Here is a 17,196-nt window from a genome sequence, read left to right as displayed (position 1 = left end):
ATATTTTGAGTAATATTAAGTACCTTACTTTACTGAAAACTAGGGTTACTCAACTCTGGGGATCCCCTATTTGGGCCAAATATGGTAAATGCAAACACTTATCCATGTACAATATGGCTGACCCCTTGATGGACTTTATGCCTTAATGTCCTCTTCCCCAGATGCCCAGTGAAGCTTTCACTATAAATTTGAGGTCCAAAGGAGAAGGCAGAGGTGACTGAACCATTATCTGTTTCTGTGAAATAGAAAATTGAACTTGATTGTAAGTTTCATTGCCTCCAGGAAAAACAGATTCACTAACTGGTGGAGAATTTTGAACACAGAAGAAAAGAAATGCCCTGGCAACATGGGACTTGGACAGCTACAAATGTAGACATGAATGCTTGACCAACAGGCCTGTGGACTCCCCAAGAGAAGTTCCCTGGAAAGGGGATGGTAACAGTGCTTAAAGGCTGAGGTAAGGTAGACTGAAGCTCCATAGGGGCAGAAATTCCCTTTGTATGCACTTTCTTTGGTGTCCCCAGCAGCTGGCACAGATGGTATACAAGAAATTATTTTGTAGCGGGGTGGCGCCTGGGTGGCTCAGTTAGTTGAGTGTCCGACTCTTGATTTCAGCTCTGGTCGTGATCTCAGGATCATGAGATCGAGCCTCATATTGGGCTCCCAGCTTGGCAAGGAGTCTGCTTGAGATTCTCTCTCCCTTTTCCTCTGCTCTTCACCCCTCTCTAAAATAAATAACTAAATATTTTTTTAAGATTAAAAAACATATTTAGGGACAATTTGTAACATAAGAATGGCACAAGAGATCCTTGTGGTGGGATTGTTCTATATCTTGACCATGATGACCACACAAATCCTCACAAGTAACATTTTATAGAGCTAATGAGGACATATGAAACTGATGAAATATGAATAAGGTTGGTAGATGTATCGATGTCAATTTCCTGGCTGTGATCTTATACTATAGTCACTTAATCTATTACTATTGTAGGAAACTGGGTGTAGAGTATTGGGAGCTCTGTATTATTTCTTACAACTTGCATGAATCGACAACAACCTCCAAATGAAAAGTAGTGATGTGAGAAAAAATAAAGCAGTAATGTGAGAGTAAAAACAGTCTAAGAGAGGTGATAGCAGTCCAGAATGTAAATGTGAGTCAAGATAGACTGACTTTGAAAAGCTAAACCCTGTTTAAGTTATTTATTTTAAAGATTTTCTCTATTTATTCATGAGAGACACACACAGAGAGAGGCAGAGACACAGGCAGAGGGAGAAGCAGGTTCCACGCAGGGAGCCTGATGTGGGACTCGATCCTGGGACTGCAGGATCACACCCCGAGCCAAAAGCAGATGCCCAACCACTGAGCCACCCAGGCGTCCCTAAGTTTTTTATTTAAATTCCAGTTAGTTACTTAAGCTAAACTGTTTAAAAGAGAGAAGCCCCTGAGGGAGGAGTCACAAGACAGACACGTATGTGGAAATCTAGGGGTGGATGCTCCCCAGAGGGAGATAAAGAGAAGTGGAGAGCTATGAGCTTAGTGCTACTTGCCCAGGTGGGAGGAACGCATGGTGGGCCCCAAAATACACATCACAAGATCGGGCCCAATGCCATGTAGAGTGAAGAGGGCTCCAGTGACCTGAACATCTGCTGGACATCGTATTTGGCAGATCCTCTGTGAAGATTCTGGCTGGCCTTACAATTTTCATTCCCAAACTGGGGTTTGGCCAACCATAAAAATGTACAGATGTGTCTACATCTGTCTCTTTGTGTAACCTGTAACATATGGGGACTTTATTTCCTCTTTTCTAGAGCTAAACTCCAACCAGGTTTGGGTCCTGACTCGGCTTCTATCAATCTATGTTTAACTATATGAGAACACTAGCATTCCCTCACCCACCCACCTCCCATCCATCACCAGTTGACTCCTAAGCATTTCTTAGATCAGTTCACAAGTCTTCAACTTCACTGCCACTTGGTTACAGCAAGCTGGCTCATCCTTCCCCTGGACACATGGAATGGTCTCTTCACTCCAATTCCTCCCCCATCGATAGCCCAAGTGATCCTTGCAAAATAGAAATCTGATTGTGTCGCCTCTCTACTTTGCAGCCTTCCATGGTTTAAGGACCGTTTAGTCTGCAAACCCTGGTGAATCTGGCTCTAGTTACCTTTACCTGCTCTAGCAAGTGCCCCTCCCCCTTCTCCTTGGACTTTGTTCTGCAAGTACTCTAACTTTTTCACCCAAGAGCCTTTGCATGTGGGGTTTCTTATGCACACAGCCCAGGTGTTCCCAAGCTTGGCACTACTGACACTTGTGGCCAGATAATTTTCTTTGGTGGGGGCCATCCTGTGCATTGGAGGATATGCAACTGTAGCATCCTCTCACCCACCATCAGTTGCGACAACCAAAAAATCTCCAGGCATTGCCAACTGGCCCCTGGGGGCTGAATCTCCCCTGGGTGAGAAAACTACTGGCCTAGAGCGATCTCATTCCTCTCTGCCTATCAAATCTCAGTTCAAAAGTCACCTTCCCTGGGAACCCCTTCAGGCAAGATCCAGTCTCCCTCTTCTATTATTAATTTTATGACTATTTGATAAGTATTGTTTCTCATGGTTACTACCCGTTACATGAGGGCAATGGGCCATGTCAACTTCTACACACCACTGTATTCCCAGTGTCTAGGAGAGTATCTGGCACAGAGCAGGCACTTAGATTTGTTTGAATGAGGGAATGAGTGTGTTTAAGGTCAAATCTGCTGTAAAATCTGCACCCTTCCAAAATCCAAGCTATCATTTATTTCTTTATAATAAATTTATTTTTTATTGGTTTTCAATTAAGCTATCATTTATTGAGGGTCTACTGGGTCAAGTACTTCATTGCCATGAGGGAAGTCTTATTATCCCCATTTTACAGACGAGAAACTGAGGCTTAAGCAGTGCTAAATGGCTTGCCTATGACATCACAGTGGGAGAACCCAGACTCAAATCTAGGTTTTCTCATCCCAAAGTCTAAGCTGATAGATGTGAATACAGACATGGATGTCCAGTGCTTTGCTGTGGGGCTCAGTCTTTTATCCTGCATATTTTAAGTGAATAATTTGAAATCAATGCAAAGGCCATGCTTAAGAAATAGGATAGAATCAGAACCCCCGGGGGCCCCATCTAGGCAGTAGGCTAAGTCTAAGGATGAAACTTTTAAGAATTACTTACTTTATAAGACTGCATGTAAACAAAGAAGAAATGTAGCAAAGAGAGAACAACTGCAAACTGCTTTTCAGGATTTGGGGATTTCACCATCAGGGAGGTGCAAGATGGGGATCAGGACTCAGATTTCTCAAACAGGAAACTACCCCTAACCATGTCTATTTGGACAACCACCCATCCCACCCCCCTACAGTGATCAGTAACAAAAACATTAAAATAAGGGGGAGAACAAGGTGACAGTCTCCCGCTTCTGCCTCCGGTGGACGGTTGGGATGGAAACCCAGGAAGGAGAAGGTAGGTGCCATCGAAAGGTGGAGAAAGAAGGAAGAGCACCAGTGTGGTGCACTTTCAAGATCTGCAGAGACAGGAGACTGTAGTACCAATCAAACTACTGTTTTCTCTGCAAAGAAGGCAGCTGTGATGGAAATCCTGAGAGATGGAGCTGGAACAGTGCAAGCTAAGGTGATTCCTTCTGCAGGCAGGGCTCCCGGATAGGTGTGTCTTGATTTGACATGAAAGTTTTAGTATCAGTAGAAAAAAAGAATCCTGAAGGAACTTTTACAAGAAATGTTTTTCTTTACTCTCAAAAGGCATGTACTGTTTTAAAGAAAGACATTTGCTTTAAAAACAAAAAAGATCAACAAGCATATAGTGCATCTATTATCTGCCAAGCTGAGTACTGTAGGAACATAAATAAGAATATGACAGCTCTTGCTCCTGAGAGATCTATAAATTGTTACTGTTATTTTGGGACCTTTTAAGAAATGTTTGAAACACAGCACTTTCTTTTCTGATGTATGTCAAACACTAGCACTTTCTTTCCTGAAGTACCTCAAACCATCATAAGTTACGATTTCTAAATTACAATTTGACGCAGACCTGCCCTCCCATCCAAATTTGAGTGTAGAGAATTAAATTCATTTCCTTGTGGATCTGTTCATCCTGTTCTCTAAACCTGGATATTCCAGACTGCAATCCTATTACATGGTCCTTGACACCAAAGAGAAGCCACATACTAGAAAGGACGAACTGGTCACTTTGATTTCATTTTAAAGGGAAAGGAAGACAAAGTTCACTACTTTGAAAATCATCTATTAAGAGGGCAGTACAACATTTTTATACCAGTTTGTGTAATAATTTTACTGCATAAGAAATTACAGAGATTGCATAAATCATTAGCTCAACAGTATATATAGAAGAGCAAAACAAAGCAAACATGATTATTCTGATCAAGTAAGAGGAAAAATTTCAAGTCTTAAAAATACCACAAACACCCCAAGTATGACTCCTTTTAAGAGAAAATTTACCTCTTGCATTTTCTGGATACAGTAATGACTGCAGTTCCATTAAGCCAAATGGAAAACTGCTTTACAGCTAAAAACATGAAAAAGCAATTTACATAGATACGTAGCCCTCTTAATACCGGATATAACAAAAACAAAGACTTCAGACTGCCTGCTTTTGCCTAAAGCATGGCTTGAATTTTCTATTAATAGTAACAGCTTAAGTAGAATATGAATACTATATAACTTCCTATGTTATGAAGCTGCACAAATTGGGAGAATCCAAAAATTATTGCAGGAGTGAGTGTCTTCCAATGGGGGGAAAAGTATATAAATATATTAGATGTTAAAACTTCATTCTTCGTGCAATTATTTGCCCTGTTCAAAACATAAAAATACAAATAAATATATTTCCTTACAAATGAAGTTTATGGTGTATTGTTAAAAAAATGATTAAAAAAACAAAAATCTCAATTTATTCTTTGTCATTAAATAAAAATTCTAATATACAGACACATTTGATATTTATATAAATTGTTAAGAGTCAGTTTGTCATTTCTTGTTCAGGACTGACATGTAATAGTACTAGTCTCTGTACAACATGGCTCACACCCCAAATGCAGGTTTAATTCCACTGCGAGTTGCTCCAGATAATTTTTTTTCTCTTTTTTCTTTTTAATTAAAAAAGATTTTATTCTTGGAATTTTAGAATTTACATTTGAGTTGTCTGAAAAAATACAATTTCAATGCAAAAACCACATCAAGCATTTAAGAGTATATTGCTGGTGCTGTAATCTTTTTGCATGTCTTTGTTTTCATAGAAAAAAAAAACCCAGAATAAAATAAACAACACTTAAGACTTTCAAATGGTTAAACATAACCACATAATATTAATGATATGCTTCATGCACACAAACAAAAATGTAGGATAAAGGATCAGACGTTTTTCTTTTGCATTTGTTCCAGCTTTCTTCTTAACAGGCCATAATTCTCCTTAGTTCCTAATGCAGTGGGGTCAAGCTGCAGAGAGATTTCATAGTGTTTTTTGGCCAAGTCTAGATGTCCCCAACGATGATAAAGCACAGCTGAAATAGCAAGAGATGGATTTCATTGGAAATGCTTCTGAATACCTTGAGGTATTCCTAACCACTTGTAAAAAAAAAAAAAAAAATCACAGCACCTCTGCAAACAGTTTTCAGAAATTGTTGTTTAAAATAATATTGTCTGTACCACAAACTTTATTTATTACAACCACATTCTCTGGTGATTGTCCGTTTAACCACCTCCTGTTACTCCTGGGGTTCTGCATATCACTAGACATAACCCATCTACCTAAAGCAACATTATTACATAAAGAATTAAAGGAAGAGTACACGAAGGCTGCCATGAAATTTCCAGGAAGTAAGGCTGGATAGGGCTGGAGTCCGCCACTGCTCAGAGGCCTGACCACGCAGAAGCCCAGCATATGAATAAAAGATTCCCCTATATCTTTTGTCAAAATAATATCTTGTTTGTTACTAGCTAGAAATAAGGGCTCTAACATTAAGATCTGACCATAAAATGATAACTAAAATCTAATTATCAGAATGATAAAATGTCTGATTATTATTGTGATTTTGTGAGTAAAACCAACTTTTGACATGGGCAGAAGGGTAACTGTTGCCGTTTCACGACTTTCATGATGAGAAGCTACAGAGTCTGTAGGGAACAGATTTGGTAAAAATATATTCACATGTGAACCATTCTAAACATTGACATTGTTATGCTCTAAAAATCTTAATTATTGAGATGTAAAAATGGAAGAAAGCAATTTTAAGGAATAAATCACTGTAAATGCACTTTTAGCCAAGATATGAGAACACATAAGAACACAGGGGAGACCAGGCTACAATGGGAGGTCCACTAGGGAAGAAGGGAGAGGACATAAGTTAGATTAGAAACTTCCAAAGTACTTCTTAGTTTAACATTCTAGGATCTTTCACACAAAGGAAGAAAATCAAAGTTTATCATAAAAAGGGGATACACTGAGTGGGGGATTATTGGAGTTGGTCTAGTCATACAATTATGACTTGTAAATATGACTTACTTAGATACTTTTTTAATGTGTTAATTTCTTAAAACAAACACACACACACACACACACACACACACACACACACACACACACACATCTTAGAACCAGATTATAAAGGCCAATACAGGCTAGATTTGAAAAAACCATTCTCCCAACATTGATTTTACAGAAATGCACACATTTTTTTAAACTTCCACAGGACTTCAATACAATTCAAACTGAAACACTTCCTTACCCAAATTACCATGGTAACTTGCAGCATTTGGATGAGCTTTAATTGCTTTGAGAAATAAAGCTTCAGATTCCTGAAGAATGATATTAAAAAAAGAAGGTATTAAGGTATTGACGATGCAAAAGCAACACAGTTTTGCTGTGTATGGTTTTCAGACTTCTTAATGTTCTCCTTGTGTACCACTGCATCCTTTTCCCAGAAACATTTGGGAAGACTAGGAGGGTCACACCCTGTGCAGAGGTTTGGAAGGGCAGGCAGGGCACTGTGCGGCAGGACAAAGGTGACAGGGCAGCAGTGAGGGGAAGATGGGCAGTGGGAAGCAGTGGTAGCCATAGAGAGAGGATGGATATGCAAATGAGCTCTGCCACTTGCCTCCCTGAGGAGGGTGGGATTTTGCTACTTACTTCAAGTAGCAAGATCCCAGGGTGCAGTGGAGGATGAGCCAAAGTCAAATGACCAGGAAAGGGCTGGGCTGCTAAGGACACCCACAAAAGTATCATTTTCAGTTAGCATCAATAAACTCATTTCCAGGTTTCTTAAGGTAGGAGCTTGGGGCCAATTTAATCTCCCCCAAGAACTCACAACCTTCTCAGCAATCCATAAGTAGCCCATTCAGCTGGAAAAAATAAGCAGAGAGAATGACGGTTTGACAGCCATCTGTCATCTAAGCAGTCACAATACTGCATGTGACCATGACCAAATGCCCCTGATGGGCGCGAACCGATTCTTCTATAGACTTGCATTTCCTCCAAACAGTGCTCACTTTCAATCGGGTTGCTATGGGGCATGGCCAAGTGTCTTCTTACCTGATCATTATGGGACCATGGCTGCCTGGATAGTCCCATTCTACCATAATACTGAGAAATAAAGATGCCTAACTGTTCTTTGTTGACACCTGCTGGGGTAGCTATTCACACCATCCACATTTGTGTTCCTAAAGGGCCATGCATGTGTTAGTGAGTATCAAACCCTAATCTAAATCAACTAAAGTTGGTGGTTCAGGGATGAGTTTCCTCTTTCGAGCTGCACCTTCTGTGAATTTCCAAGGGAGCTTCCCACATCTAGGATCACGCATCTTATAAGGTATAGAAAGACTGAATTTCTTGCCCAGAGATGGCCTCGGGAACTCCTGAGAAGCAGGCTGGACCCTTGGGAAAACATCTTTGAAACCACAATCTTTTAGAGAAAGCTGGCAAAGGAAAATTTGTATTTTGGGAATGTCATCCAGAAAGGACTGAATGAATGAAGATCTCAGGCTAACATACAAGATGTCAGCAAATATCACTACCAGAACTCAGTCAATGACTATGGTCCAAGTTAGAATAGCTGAAACTCCTTTGAGGCAGTGTAAGGTTCTCTTGCCATGTTAGGTATGCTGGAAAAAAAAATTAAGGATTGTAGAGATTTGTAGCTATGCTCTAAGTAGCTATTCTTTCTGATGATTGTCAAACATTATCATTTAACCTAAAATCTGAGAAATAGGAAGGCCAGGGAATCTAAAACGACTTTAAAACTTATTTTCTTTCCTTATCTTAGGCTCAGCATCCTGGCCTAGACAATTAGGATGCAAAATGTATAGAAAAAGTAGGAAACCCATTTCTCCATTCTGCTCTATGGAGTATTGTCTACTTTATCTAGAAAAAAATCAACAAGTGAACTAGAAGCCAAATTTCAGTCATTTTATTAGGATTCTAGTTTATAGACTGTGGGATGATAGAAAGAAATCAATACAATGGTTATATAAGTTGTATCTTGAAAATGACTGGCTGTAGCTGGTGGCTGGACACTTCTGAGCCATTAGGTTGACAAAGATGGCTGGAAAGGTCAATGGAAGGGAAAACCATAAACCTTACCTTCTTCCCCCAGCTCTACACAGGTAAACCCATAAAAAACAAAAATTAACCCCCTCAAAAAGCTTCTCTAGGGGCACCTGGGTGGCTCAGTTGTTAAGTGTCTGCCTTCAGCTCAGGTCATGATCCCGGGATCCTGAGATCAAGTCCCAAGTTGGGTTCCCTGCTCATTGGAGAGCCTGCTTCTTCCTTCCCCCCACCCCCTGCTCATGCTCGTGTCTCGCGTTCTCTCTCTCTCTCTCTCCCTCCCAAATAAATAAAAATCTTTAAAAAAAGCTTCTCTGGAGCAAAACCTAGAAACATTAATATGAAGCTATTAAACTCTCTGATATATTTTTTAAAGATTTTTATTTAAAGAAATTTATTTATTCATGAGAGACCCAGAGAAAGAGAGAGTGAGTGAGAGAGAGAGACAGAGAGAGAGGCAGAGACACAGGCAGAGGGAGAAGCAGGCTCCACGCAGGGAGTCTGATGTGGAACTTGATCCCGGGACCCCAGGATCATGCCCTGGGCTGAAGGCAGGCGCCAAACCTCAGAGCCACCCAGCGAGATATTTCATGCACGTCTCTCATTTTTAAATATCAGAGTAGGGGCTGGGGTATCTGCTAGGAGAGCTGTCACTGTCTCTTCTGTGGTCTTCTCCTCCCCTCCCCATGTTAGAGCAACAGTAATGAACTCTGATGAGAAAAGACATGAAGTCTGACCCTGCAAATCCATCTTTTGGGCAACTTCTCTAGGAAGCAAATTGACCAAGCCACACTGGTGCCCTGCCCTTGCTCTTTTGGCCTGATTTGGAATTTAACTGGGCAGAAGTAACATTTATGGCTTCTGTCAGATGCTGGCATTAATTGCAAGAAATCTCGGCCTGCAGTTTACACACCTTGTATTTCTGGGACTTCCCCAGCACATTTGCCAGCGAGAACATCAGAGAGTGATCGTTAGGTATTAATTCCAGTGCCTCTCTTCCAACTGCTTCAGCTTGGGCTAAATTACCTGTGAGGAAACCATAGAAAAACTTAAAAAAACATGTTAACATTCTACTGGTAGTTCATTCTGTCTCTCAAACAGTGCTTATGTGCATTGTACACAATGATTATGAATAATTCCTTAAGAAAATCAATGAAGAATGCATAACACATGTACACATACAATATATATACAACAGACATATATACAACACATATACAACACACAAACACACATGACACACAACACACACATATGCACTATACACAACACATATACATACACACAACACACACACGATAAGATCAGTTGCAAAACCACTGCAGTCCAGCACAATTCTGACATAATATATAAACAGCCTTTGATTAAATGCTATAAAAGCATATAAAACCTAGTTTTAATTTTTCCCCAGATACCAGTTATTCCTAAATGAGAAAACAAGTCTGTAGAATAAGAGTAACCATAGTAACACTTTAATAACTGAGTATTTATCATGTTGAAGTACACATTTTATACCTCCATTAGAAACAAGTGTGTATCTTTTCTCCACACTGCTTAGATGGCTCACTAGCTTGAAATTCCGCCAAATTAAAACTGTCATTTCTTACCGAATACTTGGATTTTCAAAAGAAGGGGAGTAGAGTAACTTTCAGTCCACAGAGCTAAGATCCTGGCTGAGAAACCACATCAAATCTGTTAGCATTAGATCTAAAATAGGAATCCATGGCTCTCAGTGTAGGTTTGAGGGCATCTCCTTTAAAAATAGTCTGTGAACTTTAGAGCATGGACCTCGCATTTATTAACCCAAAAGCCATTATTGATCACTTTTGGGTACCTCCAGCACCCTAGATGATGGACAATGCTAGATGACAGGCTCCAGGAGAAATGAGATCCGAGCACCCGCCTTCCCCCATGGCTCAGCACTAATTCTAAGTGCACCATTTCCCCACACATACATATTTGTCAAAGGAAACTCTGTTTTCTAGAAGAATAATTTTTGTCATGTAAAATATTATCCCATGTTAATTCTTTTTAACTCATACACACTAGAGAAAGAATGTACATTTAATCTGCTGATTATCCAATGGCACTGTGGCACAGTGTCCTCTGAATTATGCAACAAGGTGCCTTTCTGTACCTGTGTTATCGAGGAGTATGATCATGTTGTTCCAAGCCAAACTGTGTTCTGGCTTCAGCACGGTTGCATTTCTCCACGCGTTCAGTGCATCCACATGGCGATTTAGATCTGCATACTGAAAATAAAGCACGGCCCTTAAATATCAGTATTTCAATGTCATTGCTTCCTCTAAGACATAACTAAAATCAAACCCTAAACTAAACAAAGCCTTGTGCTTACTGAGCTTCTAAGTTTTCATATTAACTCATTTGATCCTCAAATATCTCACTGAAGTAGATAACTAGCCCCATTTTACAGATGAAGCAACTGAGGCACAGAGATATTAAGTCATTTGCTCAAAGTTACACATCTAGAAATGGGAAAGAAGGATTGAGCACCAGGTAGTCTAGTTCCTGAGCCTACAACCTCTTAACTGTAATTCATAATTTATTGATTCTAGGTGTCAAATAATATTTGAGATTCCTGGAGAGAGAAATTAAAAATCTAATCATTACTTTTTCTAGAAAGACCACATAGTTTACCTTTGATAAAGTATTATTTAAAGAGGTAAAGAAAATATTTAATGTGATTAACAGCTACATGTGTCAAATTCATCTTGTGATGGATGCTCTGGGTAGGCTCTTCCTGCCTACGTCTAAGCAACATCCAAAATGAGTGTGTTAGACATACTTTTAGTAAATTCCTTGGAATATGGAACCCCTTGGCAATTTTTTAAAAAAGAGGTTTATTTTTAAGTAATCTGCACACCCAACTCAGAGCTTGAACTCACAACCCTGAGATCAAAAGTCACATGCTCTATAGACTGAGCCAGCTAGGCACCCCTGCATTGGCAATTTGAAGTCTGTTTGCCTCCTTTAGGAAGAAGAGAATTATCTGTTGCTTTCTTTTTTATTTTTTTCCCAAAGATTTTATTTATTTATTTATTCATGAGACATACAGAGAGGCAGAGACAGAGGCAGAGGGAGGAGCAGACTCTCTGTGGAGAGCCTGATGTGGGGCTCAATCCCAGGACCCTGGGATCACGACCTGAGCCAAAGGCAGACACTCAACCACTGAGCCACCCACGTGCCCCTGTTGCTTTCTTTTGAGAGGGTACGTTGTTTAACACTGATGACAACACAAAATGGTGGCTCTCACTTTGCAGTTAATAAAAGCACTCCAAGTGAGGAAGTGATAGATTTTTTTTAGCAGGTGAACTTCTTGCAGTCTTTCACTCAGTTCAAATGCCCATCTCATTTGAATGAACTTAGTTCCTTTGCCTCTGTCTGCAAAAACTAGAAATGATAACAATTCATTGGACTTGAAGGCAATTTCCTTCCTTACTGGCAAGTCTTTTTATTAGGCAACAGAAACATCCTGACTTTCTCTCTGACTCACACAGCAAACAGGTGGCATATTAGGTAAGGAAAGGAAAGGTTTAATTATGGGAGCACCTCGGTGGCTCAGTGGCCGAGTGTCAGCCTTTGGCTTAGATTGTGATCCCAGGATTCTGGGGTCGAGTCCTGCATGGATTCCCCACAGGGAGTCTGCTTCTCCCTCTGCCTATGTCTCTGCCTCTCTCTCTGTCTCTCATGAATAAATAAATAAAATCTTAAAAAAATTTTTTAAAAGAAAGGTTCAATTATGGAAACCTTATGGATATCCATTTGCTAATGATGTTGTCAGATTTTCCATGAGACTCAGAAACTCAAATCACGATATTTCACCCCATAAGTGAGGAAAAGATGTGAAAAGTTCAAAAAGTAAAATAATTTAGGGTGTTAGTTATACCAACATTTAGTTGCTCATATTTGACTTTCCACTGATTTCTTGGTCCATTCTCTCTTGCAAGTAACATGCATCTGAATCAGTTGGGACAAAATCTGTGGCGACATTCTTTCTAACACACAGGCGCAAGCCAACATAACATCATGTACACAACAACAAAATTCTTCACATATTTTATTCTTTCTTTTTATTATTACTATTTCCTGAAGAACAACAACAGACTAAATCAGGTCAAATTTACTTTACTTTTATATTGTTTCAAACTCCCCCTTCTGTAGCATCTATATTTCAGGGAAATATAGAGAAAAACAGTGATTTGGCCAGAACTACCCACGCAGAAAGCAGACAGGTAATGCACACATTATTTACATATTAGCCTCATGCCCATCCTTCTATACTTTGCAAAATGCATGTCTCAGGGTCTTTTGCCACTTTGCTCCTTGCTAGCTTTCTGCCACAGGAGTCACAGATGACATCAGATGGTTGGAAGAGATATCCTTTCCCTCACTCTCACACTGTCCCTTCTTTCCCTTCGTAAAATAACGAATGCGTAACATAGCGCATCTGAAGGAGCTATGTCCCCCTCACCCCAACTTCACAGTTCCAGGCTGGAAGCAGTGGTCCTCCTTCATGATATCAGCTCCTGGGATTACAGGGGCTCCCTTCTCTGAGCCCTTATGTTTTGGTGGCACCACTTCCTCCTGTTTGTTTCCTACAGGGTTTCCTTATACTCTCAGAGTTAACATCGTGGCTAGACATTGTGAGAAGGCTAGAAGAGCAGAAATGGAAGGAGTTCCCTAAGTTAAAATACTTAGCATAGGGGCACCTGGATGACTCAGTTGGAAAACATGCAGCTCCTGATCTTGAGATTGTGAGTTTGAGCCCCACATTGGGTGTAGAGATTACTTAAATAAACAAACAAACTAAATAAATAAAATAAAAATAAGATACAATACTTAGCACAGTTTCTGTTTTCCTGAATGGTTCCTGATTGATACAATCAGTCCTTGCATAATGAATCACCTCTAATAATATTTCCAGTCACTATTACTGAAATTCTCTAATAGTAACATGTCCCAAATAAGCCACTTTTTCTCAATTTTCTATTTTACAAGGAAACTGCATTACATCTCCTTCTCATTCAGTGCAGAAATCAAAGCATGTTTCTGCCTCTTGTTACTAAAGAGTGACTAAGGAGGATTTTTAAAAAGAAAATTTTAAGTTATTAGGTTCATCTTATTCATCAATATATAAATGTGTTGGTTGAGCTGTTAAAGATTAAGCTCTTAATGCTTTTAAGCTGTCAAGCAGGCAAAAGCTGGATAATTAAACAACAATGGAGAGCAAAATCTTTAAATAAGCAAGAACAGTTGGCAGAAGGGAACACAGGAAGATCATTTCACAGTAGCATAATTAGTAAACAATATACAGAGAGAGTGGTACCAGGTCTAATATACTTAATACTACAGATGATATTCTACATGAAAGTGGGAAGGACTTTCCAAGGACTAAAGCCCATGGATAAAATCCTGACTTTTATATTCTGTTTCCCTTTCTTAGGACCTGTTAGAGGGCGTATTTAGCATAAATTCTCTATTTTCCAAACCCCACAGAATTGCAGTGACAGGCCGTTACTAGGGGAAGGAAACAGACTGCCAAGCATTAGAGCCTTAAGTGTGACCTAGAAGACTGAGGCAGATACACTCACTTTGCAAACAATAACCTAGAAAGCTACCTCCGAAACAGAAGAAAAAAAATGAAAGAACTCATATGGATATCAAATATAATGTCATGCAAGTCCTAGTGTAATAGGCATAGTCAATAGAAACAGTAATCCCTGCAAGTGTTCAGATAATACCCAACCTGCTCCCATCCCTCATTCTTACTTCATTGACTTTGGAAGGATCCACCCTGCCTTGCATGTGGTTGAAGTTTTTGGTCTCTACTTGTATCACTGTGGTGAAGTTTTACTGTCTCCCTACCCTCTGCCCCAGAGAGAACAATGTACAGGATCAAAATATGCCATCCCAAATATACTGGTCCGACATAAGGATTATTGCATTAAAGACATTTGAGATTCCACAAATGCAGAAAGAAGCCTTCATGGAGCTTCCCTTATCTGACTAAAAGCAGAAACAGAGACATAAGGGTTGTCATATGCCCCCTTCTCCTGGGGGCATTTTATGGCCATGAAGAAGGACCCACACAAACCTTAGTTTCCATATGTATTTACCTTCTGACAGTTTGCCACCCTTGGAAACCTAAAATCTCTTCCTTTCTCTTGTCACTTATCTACAAATGTATTGTTCTTTGTTAAGATGCTATAGAAGCCCACGTTCTAACCACCCCTTTGAGTTACTCATCACTGTTTTTCCCATGTGTATGCACAATGTATGTGTTAAAAAATTGTTTTTTTTTTCTCTTGTTAATCTGTCTGTAGTCAGTCTAATTTGCAGGGCCCCAAAGGAAGAACATAAGAGGGTAGAGGAAAGTTTTTATTGTCCTTCAACAGCTTCTCACTAGAATAATTTCAGCTTTCCTCAAATCTTAGGTTTCACAGAGAAAACTATTTCAACATCAATGTATGTAACTAGATCGTAAAGCACAGAATTTTAAAATGTAAAAGGAAAATAGAAATGTGGGAAAGGTTGAAAGGCTCTGAAGAAAGTTATGTGGGACAACAGGAATCACCTGCCATCAGTTTTCCTTGTTTAAACACCTTGCTGTTGCATGGATTCAGTCACATTACTGCCACCTTCCTCTGAGCACAGGAAGAAACAATTCCTCTTTTCCACACTAGAGCATCTATATAGAGATGGTATCTTCCCAGGGTATATCCTAACTGAAACATGTTTTTTATTCTTTGAATAATAAACACACAAGCCACTTCAACTTCACTTTAAAATGTATAACACATACAGTACCTGTCCATTTAAAGTGACATATACATAGTGGGAGAGGTAAAACTTCACCATCATTAGCCACACGTTCCTACCACTTAGTTTCCTCCCTTCATAAAATTCTGCCTCCATGACACCCACAATCATGGCTACCCAATCCATAAACAGCAGTTTAGACCACATACATTCCCATCATGCTAAGAACTGAACCCTGGATTTTCAAAATCTTCAAGCAATTCATGATTTCCAAGTTGCCCTCCCCAAACAGTCTCTTCTGCTCTAAGCTGGTTGGTCTGTCTTCTCAGGGCTCAGATAGATCTTCCCAAATATAGGGCCAACAATATGGTATTGGAATGACTGGAGAATTTTGTTGGTTTGCTTTGTAAATGTGGATCATCCATGGAGCCTCTGATTCCATAAATCTGAGATGGGGTAGAAGGACTTAGTATTCAACCAGTTTTAGAAACCACTGGTTTTGCTAACACAAGGACTCCATGAAACCAAGAAGTTTCAGGACCCTTAAAGTGAGGATAAATAGGTATCTCTTTAAAACAACTTTGATGTAATCCTACCTGTGAGGCAAGTCTGGATGAAATCTGGAAAATTATGTCTAAATTTCTTTTCTTTCTTTTAAAAAGATCTTATTTATTTGACAGAGAGAGCAGAGCATGTGCACACGTGAACACACAGGTAGGTGGAGCAGGAGGCAGATGAAGAGGGAGAAGCAGGCTCCCTGCTGAGCAGAGAGCCAGACATGGGGCTTGATCCCAGGACCCTGGGATCATGATCTGAGCTGAAGGCAGATGATAAACTGACTGAACCACCCAGCCACCCCTCTAAACTTCTTTTAAAAGTTATATCATTATATATGTATTCCAGTTTGGCTAAAATGAGCAAACCCTTTTTCCCTTAACAATTTCATTTAATCGGGCAGCCCCGGTGGCGCAGCGGTTTGGCGCCGCCTGCAGCCCGGGGTGTGATCCTGGAGACCCCGGATCGAGTCCCGCTTCGGGCTCCCTGCATGGAGCCTGCTTCTCCCTCTGCCTGTGTCTCTGCCTCTCTCTCTGTGTCTATGAATAAATAAATAAAATCTTAAAAAAAATTTTCATTTAATCAAACTGAATATATTAGAAACATATGCATTTAGTTTCTTAAAATAAAATTAAAGGCTTAACTGAAGGGAGAATATAATCATTCTTATTTAAGGAATTTTGCTGTTTGTGGGTCTTTTTTCTCCAGCCTTACAGAGATATAATTGGCATAGAACCTACATAAATTTAAAGTGTACAACGTAATGATGTGATAAATGTGTATATTGTGAAATGATCACCACAATAAGGCTAGTTATACTACCTCCATCACCTCACATCATTGTGTGTATGGTTCTTCATTAAGAAAATCCAGAGCTCAAAGGATTAAGCTGTGCATCCTCATGGAGGTTTTTCAGAAGCAATAACTGGATCCACATCATTTACCAATGCATGTTTTCAGATTTTAGGATTACTGAACTTATCGTTTTAGCTATTGTTGTAATATTTATTTGAATAAAGAAATAAAGTATAAGAAAAGACAATCAGGAGCAATCAGATCTTTAGCAGTAACTAAAAAAAGGAAGTCATTATGGAATACATTCTTTCCTGTTTCCTTTGGAGAATCTGGAGGCCCTTTCAAATAAATCCCCCTGAGCTTTCTTTTACAGGAAGAACAGTTAGTATGAATGTCTAGGGATGTGGGGAGCTGTCCTTGGAAGAAGAAGATGGAAACTCAGAAACCACATTATGGGTT

General features: G+C 39.6%; 1 protein-coding gene across 8 annotated transcripts in view; it reads right to left on the bottom strand.

The window, feature by feature from the left end:
• Window positions 1–4,277: 4,277 nt before the first annotated feature.
• TMTC4 (transmembrane O-mannosyltransferase targeting cadherins 4) overlaps window positions 4,278–17,196 on the bottom strand; it is a 63,972-nt gene continuing 51,053 nt past the window's right edge. For 6 of the 8 annotated variants that reach the window (XM_072782470.1, XM_072782472.1, XM_072782469.1 and 3 more), the window contains 4 exons: window positions 10,745–10,859; window positions 9,521–9,633; window positions 6,794–6,863; window positions 4,278–5,569 (listed from right to left, as the gene is read on the bottom strand). In XM_072782470.1, the coding sequence (XP_072638571.1) occupies window positions 5,421–5,569; window positions 6,794–6,863; window positions 9,521–9,633; window positions 10,745–10,859 (447 nt within the window). In that variant the 3' untranslated portion in view covers window positions 4,278–5,420. Of the gene's footprint in view, window positions 5,570–6,793; window positions 6,864–6,903; window positions 7,407–8,448; window positions 8,606–9,520; window positions 9,634–10,744; window positions 10,860–17,196 lie in introns of those variants that run through there. The other 2 variants (XM_072782474.1, XM_072782475.1) reach the window with 2 other exon arrangements.

This window comes from Canis lupus, chromosome 17 (genome assembly GCF_048164855.1).
Source record: "Canis lupus baileyi chromosome 17, mCanLup2.hap1, whole genome shotgun sequence".
In the NCBI taxonomy this organism is placed as follows: domain Eukaryota; kingdom Metazoa; phylum Chordata; class Mammalia; order Carnivora; family Canidae; genus Canis; species Canis lupus.
Note: the sequence above shows the minus strand (reverse complement) of the source record. Positions and strands in the feature narration are given on the sequence as shown.